Source organism: Pagrus major, chromosome 22 (genome assembly GCF_040436345.1).
Source record: "Pagrus major chromosome 22, Pma_NU_1.0".
Classification (NCBI taxonomy): domain Eukaryota; kingdom Metazoa; phylum Chordata; class Actinopteri; order Spariformes; family Sparidae; genus Pagrus; species Pagrus major.
This window is the reverse complement of record NC_133236.1, coordinates 13,368,109-13,378,744: the sequence shown is the minus strand read 5'-3', so window position 1 is coordinate 13,378,744 and position 10,636 is coordinate 13,368,109. Positions and strand designations below refer to the sequence as shown.

The window sequence follows — 10,636 nt, the reverse complement described above, 5'->3', positions numbered from 1 at the left end:
GAGAAAAACGATGGTGGAATGTAACTTATTATTTACTCAAGTATTGTACTTAAATGCAATTTCGATGTATTAGTATCTTTATTTTACTGCTAATTGTACTTCTACTCCACTACATTTCTTAGCAAGGAGGTTTTCACCCGTGTCCATTTATTTATTTGTTGGTTGGTTTGTCAGCATATTTAGGTGGCGGGTCTCTATGAGTGTGTTATGGTATGCCCTCTGGTATTATGAATACCAACAATAAATCAACTAATAAATTACAATGCATTATTATGAATTAAGCCACCTGGCAGTATATAAGGTAACTGAAATGAGCTCCAACTTAACCGACTGCAGCATCACTGATCTACACATTAAAACATCCCTCCTTATAATCCAGTCATATAATGATTTTGAAAGGGTTTCCATGTGTTTCCTTTGTGTACTTTTACTTAAATAAGATTATGGATGCAGGGTACTTTAAAAAGTACACTGCCAAGTATTTTTTTTACGCTGTGATACAGCAAACATATCTGAATACTTATTCAGCCACTGATGAGAACAAACCAGACTGCATGAAAGAAAGCAATTATTTTACAATAAGAGAAAAGAAACAGGTGCATTTTTTCCACTTAAAGATGAATCCAATATCTAAGAAGTTATAATAACACCAGCATAAGAAATGTGTGTTTCTATTTTTGTATATCTTACTCCCTCATATTAATCAGGTTAACTTGTGACTGATGCAGACAGTAGAGGGCGCTCTACACTACTGCAATGAATGGGGTTGAACTGAGGAGAGCTCCTTGTTAAGTCTAGTCTCATTACTGGAAAAACTGATGTGTTTTGGTGTACTGTGACTCTCAGCAGCCATTAATACTGCAGAAACAGACGAATAGAAGTCAAGAGGATCAAATAGATTCGTAATAATCGCAAATGAGTCAAAAATAAACTGTGTCTAAGCATCATTGGGAGTAAAAGCGACTCGATAATGAAGGAGAAATAGCAGGAAAATCAATTTGGATGCAGAATATTTGAAATAAAACACACTCAGAGCTTTAATCACATCATCATAATCAAATCACATGCAATCAGTCCACTTTGCTGTTAGAAATTTAGTCCATTTTTTAAACTTGTGGTGACAAATGACACCACTCAGAATTAGTTAGGGATATTGGGGACGTGGATGTGCAATAAAAGTCAAATGAAACATTAAAATCCAGATACGTCACAGAATAAACAAGTGAAACAGCAACATGAAATAAACGTGATATTAGAAAGCCAACATAATGACAGTAATTAAATCCAAGGACTAAAAAGCCCTGTTTAATTAAAGTCCAGCCCTGCTGCTGTGCGCATGCTGTAATGCGGTTTTGTCCAAATGAAGCTGAATACAAGCCCCAGTATAATTCAAGTTTTGGGAGGAGGAGGAAGAAGAGGAGGAGGAGGAGGAGGAGGTGGAGGAGCAGGGCTGGTGGGGGTTATCATACTATTGTCCGCCCCTTAATCCGGTTGGCTCAGAGACTGCCCCGCAGGCCAATTTGTAAGTGGTTTGCGGAGCTGCCAATCAAAGCAGACGTCCTCTCCTCAGGCTGTGGCTGGGAAACATCTCAGTTGCTGTGTGGAGATTTGACGGAGGGACACTCCTGTTCATGGACCATCATCACTGCGCTGCAATCCGCCGCCTCGCTCGCACACACGCATGTAACGCCTCGGTGAAATCCGGCCGGAGGAGACGCGCATGTGAATATTGTGTTTTTGCATGTCAGGAGAGGAGGAACTAGTCGCCGGGTCCGCGGCTGCTTGTCTTTTCTTATCGCTTCTCCCCCCCTATGTCACTCTAATTAATCGGAGGCATGTGGAATCGCACCAGGATTAGGAATTGCCTCCCAATAGTGTGCCTGCTGTTGACGTTATGGACGGAGGTAAGAAGGAGCCCTCTTGGTTTTTTTTTTTTTTTAGATATATTTTTTTATTCCCTAAAATTATCACGCACGTAAAAAAAAAAAAAATGTTTTAAAAATGAGCAATGTCAAAAGTTGGTGGGCGTGGGCAGATGTATCCGCTCTCTGCATATTCGCATCACATTAATCGATAATTGAAATTACGTAGCCGTCAGTTGTGGAGCATGTGATCATGTTACCATGACAAGATTGAGGGAATTGATACAGGCTACTCTCTCCATTTTGGTGGAGGGCTCTCTGTCTCCCTGCGTGTTTCTGTATTTTAGGCCTGAATGAAGAAGTTGTAAGTTGCATTGCATCAATTGGCTGCTGCAGCGGTTAATTCGCCCCCCCTCCTCCTCCTCCTCCTCCTCCTCCCGTCTGAGAGTAAACCTTGATTGTCTGAAAAAGCCTCCCATAGGCTGTTCACGTGCTCCATTCATGGTGCAACACATAATTTTGGATCATGCACCCGATCTGCATGAGCTTTACGCTGATTTTAACGAACGTCCAGGCGCAGTTTGGCCACTTATTCCCCCGATTTTTACGCACCACAACCCCACGCTGCAGCCTCTTTAATATAGGCCTAAATATAAATCTATATATTTTTTTAAATGTTGTTTCTAGGTGTCCCAGTCAACCGGCTATTTCGAGCTGCAGCTGATCTCCGTGGAGAATGTGAACGGTGAGTTGGCGGACGGGGAGTGCTGCGACGGCTCCAGGAGCTCCCAGGACCTGCGCTGCACTCGAGACGAGTGCGACACTTACTTCAAGATCTGCCTGAAGGAGTACCAGATGGAGGTCGTCGCCACCGGCACCTGCACGTTCGGAGCTGGATCTACGCAAGTTCTCGGTGGAAATATGTTTTCTTTTAAGAGCGCCAAGAATAACCCGAACAAAGTCGACGAGACTGGCAAGATATTGATCCCCTTCCAGTTTGCATGGCCGGTGAGTGTCATCTCCTCCTTCAAGTTAAAGCTACAAGAGTGTTTTGTTTTTTTTGTTGGCATCATAACACAGAACTCCATTTAGAATTTCAGCGATTTAGTGTTCATCTCCTGATCTATGCCCATAAATGCCTGAGGGAACACATCATAAAATCATTTATGAATGGTTTGAGGCTACTCTCCCATTCAGCATACATTTAGCACACTAGAGCAGCACAGATGTGGATCAAAGTGAACTCTTTCAGAATAATCTGCTGGTTATTTTACTGATTGTCTATAAAATATCAGAAAACAGTGAGAAATTTCTGTGCTGGCAAGATATTGATCCCCTTCCAGTTTGCATGGCCGGTGAGTGTCATTTCTTCCTCAAGTTAAAGCTACAAGAGAGTTTTTTGGCATCTTGTTCTCTGGGGAGAGCATAACACAGAACTCCATTTAGAATTTCAGCGATTTAGTGTTCATTTCCTGATCTATGCCCACAAATGCCTGAGGGAACACATCCTAAAATCATTTGTGAATGGTTTGGAGCCACTCTCTCATTCTGCACAAGTCATTGCAAACTAGGTCTGCAACTAACGATTCAGTTAATCTTCTGATTCATCAGTTAATTGTCTGTAAACATCAGAATACCGGGAGTAATATCCGTCCGAATAAAGTCGACAATGCTGGCAAGATATGGATCCCTTCCTAGTAAAGTGTTTCTTGGCACCTTCTTCTCTGGAGAGGGCATAACAAAGAGCCCCATTTAGAATTCATCAATTCATTGTTCATTTTCTGATCTATGTGCACACATGCCTCAGGGAACACATCTTAAAACCCTTTTATGAATAGTTTGGTGCTACTCTCCCATTCTGCATACTTTCAGTACATGACAGCAGCACTGATTTGGATAAAAATTCACACTTTCAGAATAATTTTCATGTTTTTTTCATTGCAGACTACAGCTGCATTTAATGATTCAGTTAATCTGCTGGTTATTTGATTGATTAATTGTCTATAAAACATCATAAATTGGTGAGAAATATCCCTCTAAATATACCATACTCATCAAATTTCTTCTTCTTTTGTCTGACCAAAAGTCCAAAACTCACAAGATAATTAGATTTGCTATGATGTAGGACCAAGAAAACTGGCAAATTTTCACATTTAACTACTTAAACGATTGATGGATTATCTTGATGATTAATTGAGAAATCATTGCGGCTCTTATTGCAACCATCTTCCTGTGCAGGAGCTCCACAGCTCCACAGTGGAAGGCTTGAAGGAAAGAAGTTGAAATTTTATCCAAACAAACTGCAGCTAAATGGATCACATCGGTGCTAAATTGACCGTAAATCATTAACAATCTGGTCAAGGTTTTGGGGGGCCACATGTATGTGCTCCTCCAGAGAAGATGGACCTCATTAAACGGGATTCTTGGCAGCATCTTGTCCTTATGAGCATCGACACACATCACTGCTAAACGATCGCATGCTTCACGAGGATCCGATTGCAGCTACAGTGGTTCGCAGTGTCATCCGGGTCATCTTTTAAAGTTGCCCTGATATATGAGGGCTGGCTTTGTTCCAATCCACCAGCCTGCACCTGCCAAGGCCATGATAGGGTAATTAGACTGGGGGAAACGCTTCGATATGTAGACCCTGGAGGGGGAACTCTGTTACACCTCGTATGGAGGAACGGTTAGAAAACCTGCTAACTTCTGAACATGACAGTTAGGGCAATTTCAGCAAATTACAATCCATCGAGAGGAATTTGGTAGATTAAGACTTCAACCTTTAGGGTTGGCTGCGACTGCCAGCTTTCTTGGATGATTGTGTGACATAGCAGTTGATTTATGTAGAAATAAGTGGTGTTTGATTTGCATGTTGAGAACAGTCCATGAGGTATCTAACTTTTACTTTTGGGCAAGGCTGCAAGTAAGCTGCCAAATGCAGCTGGTGTGATGCACGCGAATGGCACGCACTGTATTCGGAGGTGCAGCCTGGTTGCGTGTGTTGAATGGACGTTCCAATTAATTCTCTATTATCATGATGAATGGGTGACATTATGCTCTGAGAATGAAATGTGTGGAGCTGAAGTGAGCGATGCCTCTGGGCAGTGGTTCTGAGCAGGCTGCCGGCTGGTTTTGACACCTTTCTCCCCCCTCCCGTCTGCACCCAACAGCTTCCTCTCCTGCTGTGGGTGCCAGGTGGCCCCTGGTGGCCCCTCCAGCGCAATTAAGCTAGTCTGACTGCAGATGAGTGATAGCTGATGGATAAGGCACGTGAATAAGGTGTGCATGCAGTAGTTAAAAAAAACATCCTGAGTACTGAAGCACTGACCACACTTTAAAACGTCCACTGTAGTTCTTGTTTTTGTCGAGTTTGAATGAACCTATTGTACATTTATTTGGTGTTTTTAGAAATTAAGCTGCTATGTTACATAATATTTTATTTCCGATGTTATTGTAGTGGTGTTGGATCAGACCAAAGGAACTGGACTGTAATGTGAATATATTTTGAAGTAAAGCTGATGAGTTGATTGAGAGAGAGTTATTTTCAAAGCAAAAATGCCCTTTAGTTTCAACTGCCACCTCTTTATTATTAACAGTTGGCTGCTCTTCTCTGTTTTCTTTGTTTTTATGTGATTATAAAGAGAATATTTGGGGGTTTTGGGCTGTTTGTTGGACAGAACAAGACTATTGAAGACATCATATTGGGTTGTGGGAAGTTACGATTGCGGAAAAATGTAATTTTTTTGACGTTTTTCTAAACAAATTGATCGATTAATCAAGAACATAATCAGCTAATAATGAAATGTGCATAAGTTAGAGCCCTAGATTAGATGATCGACAGAAGATTAATCATTTAAGGCATTTGATTAAACAAAAATGGCAAAAATATCACCGGCTCCAGACTCTCACATACCATACGATATGATACAACTTTATATTCATGTTTAGCGTTGTTCAATATATTCAAGTTTACACACAAATTAGACTTACAGATACACATTCATGTCATTCAAAAAGCACATCGAACAGTCGTGACCATGAAACGTATCGCATAATATGCTCGGATCCAGATTTTCTTTAGCAGCGCTCTGATTTTGGTTTTAAATGTGCAAAGTTTCTGGTCAACTTCATCGTCCGTCATAGTAAACTCCATGTCAGTGTGTATTTGATTATAAGTCACACAAAAAAAAAGACATTTGAAGACGTCACGTCATTTGCTCTCAGGACTTGTAGGACTTGGCCGATATTGGGCTATCAAAGGTAAACCGCAATCGGCTTACATGATGAGGTATCATTGCCAGAAATGTGTGTACATCATCCGATATTTTGATACCAGATATTTTTTACTCGCTAATATCTTTCAGGTATCAGTCAGGCTGTGCTTGTGATGTTCATTTTTCTTAATATAACCACATGAATAAATGATTAATCGAAAAAATAATCAGTAAATCATTAGTTGAATAAATCTTGAGCTGTTTTTTGGGGGAGAATTTCAACCTGAAAGGCTTTGATGATGATTTCCAGGTCCAAGTAATGAGATGCTCTGTGTGTTAGCAATGTTCTCCTGAAAGCCTTTTTTTTGGTTGTCTTTTGTGTTGAAGGCTTCACATGCTTGATCCAGGTTTCTTCTTTGTCTATTTAATGATGTGAGGGTTTCCCACAGCAGTTTATAGCAGAGGCGGTCCACCTTTAGTGAATTAACGGCCGCCCCCTCTCACGTATTTCAGCTTCAGGGTAAAATGTCAGAGGTGTGATTTCACACTGTAAAGGCCATATATTTAATGAGGGAGGCTGTTGTTGACACCATCAGGCTGCTGAGGTGGGTTAGAGGCAGCGTTTACCACCTGCTCTAACCAATTTTCTGGGGCCAACCCTGGATTTATCTTGACGCTACTCATATATAAAACATCACACGTCTGACATTCAGTATGAACCACTCGTAGTCTCTTATGTGACTCGTTGACTGACACCTCGAGGCGGAGGTGAAGAGGGCTATTCTGGTGTGTTGTCTTTCTGTTAAGTGGCCCGGCCTGATAACGGTGCACTATTCCAGTGCCAGATGTCACAACAAGCCTGCGGGGTCACTTGCTGTGGCGTTGTCGCTTTCCCGACTGAAGAAACAAAGATGCAGTGTACTATTGGCTGTGTCATCTGGCCAACTGCCCGTTTAAAGCCCCATGGAAACCAATGAGGGCCGGACTCTTCCGTCATCCGAACACAGCATCTGAAAATGAAAGTTATTTTGCTTTCGGCTGCAAATTCTGAAATATTGCATCTCTTACTGATGGCTTAAATGTCACAATGAACAGAATAAAGCTGCACAAACCAATCTCCTGAGACAGCTGACATAATCTTAATAAGTTAGTCATGTTGGAAGTTAAAGTGATACCTTGATTCAATCAAAACTTAAAGTAACTTTTATCCCTAAAATGTTCATAAAATGTGGTAAAACTGTAGCCTTTGAGGTCTACAAACACTGATGTCCTTCTGATGTTGGGCTGTAACTAATAATTATTGCATTGTCAATTTAACTGATTATTTTCTTCAGTCTATCGATTAGCTGTTTGGTTTATAGTCTGTTTCCCAAAGCCCAAGATGACGTCCTCAAATGTCTTGATTCTCAGTTTACTGTCATAGAGGAGTAAAGAAACCAGAAAATTCATTCAGGAAGCTGGAATCAGAGAAATTGAACTTTTTTCCTGCTTAAAATTACTCGTTCTAACGATCATCATAATAGTTGGTGATTAATTTAGGAGGAGACATATTCTGCTCATTTTCAGATTCATAATATTATTTTGGGTGACTGCTATAATAGATTTACATGCTTTGATGCTAAAAAAAAAAACCCACCTGGCTTCTCATACTGTCCAGTACTGCAGCTGTGTATTCCCCCTCTGTCTGAAATGCTCCGTCTTAGCTCCTGCCTCTTTAAGAATACCTAGTCTCCTCTGATTGGTCAGCTAACACATGCCTGAGCCATCAACGCTCACCGTGTCTCCAGTCGGCTCTGTCGTGTTTTCATCTTACGGTTAGCTTCTCTTCCACTGTAAACGTAGGTATAAATTATGAAAATGTCACAGAATTAAAGGCGAATCCAAAGACTTAATTAAGACTAATTTTCCCGCAACACATTGATTCTTATTGACCTTGAAAGCCTGAGTTGTGATAATAACCTTTGAAGCCTTTAATTTTCTGAATTGGAGCTCATACCAATTCTCAAAGAGCACTCATCATCTTCCAGTCTATTGTAGTGCAGTCGAGCTCTGACAGTGAAAATCCCCCTGCATTTCTGGGAAAGGCGTCTTCTTCTGTGAAGACACTGAGACAGAGACATCACAGCGTCTTCTCCTCCCGGCCCGGTTATCATCACGCCAGTGTGATGCAGTCACTAATGGCTGCTTTGACTCAGATTGCATGATGCTTATCCATTCTTTGGAAGTCTTCCAGTGATTCTACAGCTCTTGTTCATCTTGCCAGCAATGCCGGTAAAGAGACTGACTATTGATGCTGCTGCCACCTCTGAGCTCAGCCCACACTCAGTGTTTCCCCACAGGTTTGCATTTACAGTAAACGCACACTGCTTCTGCTTCCTATTCTCATGCATTTATAGTCCGTTGTTAGGGTGTCATCGTAATAAACTTACAGTGAAAGCAGTGAAAGCACTTTTAAATATATTATGTACTTCAGTCAACCCTAATTACTACTAGTTTTTAAAGAGCTTACATTTCAAGGAATAGTTCATTTTGGAAAGTAAAGCTTAGAAAGGCAACTGACTCTTTTCTCATTGGTATTAGAAGAGTTTGCCTTTTTGTTTTTATTTCTGGTGTCATGTTCGATGTCACAACTTCTCTGGAAACCAGGGAACAGTAGAAAGCAGCGTGGAGGTCAGTGATGTTCTCACCTGTGTCCGTCTGCTGGTTTGTTGGTTGGTTTGTCAGCAAGATTTCACAAAAATTACTGAACGTATTTCTATGAAACTTGGATGGAGGATGGCTCTTGGCCAAGAATAGACCCCTTTAACTTTTGGTGTGGATCTGGATTAAGGGATCCAGTAATTTATCCTCGCTTTCTTTAACATTCCAAGACAGGATTTGTTTTTTCGACATTTTCATCAGTTTTTAGTGCTTGAAAATCATTCAGATGGCAGAGACTGATGGAAAAGTATTTATGCACCAACGTCCTTCAACACACGTCATAGCATTGCGCCGGAAAAGGGGCGTAAATTGCCGCATCCTCCTGTGGTGTGACTGCCATTCAGAGCTGCAGCCAATAAATACCCAGCACTACCACAGAGTCATTTGACCCGGGAATAATGCTGCATTCACATGCTCCTCAGGTGGTCCCATATCCCAAGTTGGGAACTCGTTCTTCCGACTTCGGTGTGTTCATGTGTGTCATGTCGGAATTGGGGAGCAAAATGGACGGCAAAAATATGTAGACATGACTTTGGAAAAAGTTCATTTCCGCCAACCCAAATTTGACTTTCATCCACCATGTTTCAGCGTCATAAGAGGTCAACTGGGCAACTTGTGTACCAAAATTTTCTCCGACTTGCTGTCTCGAATTGAGATGGCATTCATGTGAACGTTCGCAGTCGGAAAAGCGTTTTTCCGATAATTCTGACAGCACATGAAGGCACCATAAATGCTGATTGTACCCTTTTCCACTGAAGACAGAAGCCAGATGTTGGTGTGATGTCCAGTGTGAAAGGTGTATAAGAGTCTACAGACATGCAGGTCTGTGAGGCTATACTTACACTCTTAGTTTAGCATGTTTATGCTAACGTTAACTAACTAGCAGTACAGCAGCCCACTGATGGGAATGCCGTTAGATTTTTAGCGTTAGCATAGCTAGAAAATTAGCCTCTGCCAGCATCTCTAAAGCTAACAAATTACTATGTTTGTACATATCTTGTTGGCTCAATCCCTAACTCCCCCCCAAAAACCCTAAATTGTTTTTAAATTTCTGTTTGTGTAGCTAAGGATTAAACAAACAAGATCTGATGTTTGATTACCACATTTATGCTAAGCTAGGCTAATCACATCCTGCCACGAGCTCTGTAGAAAACACTGGTGTTAATTTTGTTATCTACCTCTGAAATAAAGAACATTAACATGTTTCCATCCCCCCAAAAAAACAGTTCTTTAAAAAAACAGAGTTTGGATGTGTATTACCAGACGGTGTCAGTCGTATGTGGCCCATACTGTACCTCTGTGTTTAACATGGTTCAGCAGTCAGCTGACCAAGTTAAGGCCTCGTTAGGCCTGATTGAGTTTCCATTTTGTTGTGCTGTGTGAGCACTTCAGAGGAGAGAGAGAGAGGGAGGGAGAGGGACACGTCTTACTTCCATTTGATCACTAATGAAATTGCCGGTGAAATTTCTCTCTCCATCCCTTCCTCCCTCCCTCCCTCCTTCTCCCTCCCCGCCCCCCAGCTACATCAGCCGGACGTCCGTTTGATACAAGCCTGCCTGTAACTGTATCTGCTCTGAACTCGGATATGTATCAGACCTCCCTCGGCTAGTAAATAGATGCATGTAGTCTGACCTGCAACAGCCACCAACCTCATCAGGGAGCGTCATTCTTACAGCAGAAGCTTGAGCGGTTTGTTGTAGTGTTATTTTAATAGACCGTCAAGGCGATTTAGAGCTCTATATTCCTGTGAAAATAACACTCAGCCTCTGGAGTGTCTCTATGATCAAGGGATGAAGTGTGTGTACCAAGTCGGTTTGTTTGGTCTGCTGCTCATGCTCTCCCTCAGCGTGCTGTCAGTCT

The 10,636-nt window shown here is 41.6% G+C and overlaps 1 protein-coding gene across 1 annotated transcript in view; it reads left to right on the top strand.

The window, feature by feature from the left end:
* Positions 1-1,623: 1,623 nt before the first annotated feature.
* jag2b (jagged canonical Notch ligand 2b) overlaps positions 1,624-10,636 on the top strand; it is a 51,571-nt gene continuing 42,558 nt past the window's right edge. The window contains exons 1-2 of the mRNA XM_073493397.1: positions 1,624-1,904; positions 2,550-2,870. Coding sequence (XP_073349498.1) covers positions 1,836-1,904; positions 2,550-2,870 — 390 coding nt within the window. The 5' untranslated portion in view covers positions 1,624-1,835. The remainder of the gene's footprint in view (positions 1,905-2,549; positions 2,871-10,636) is intronic.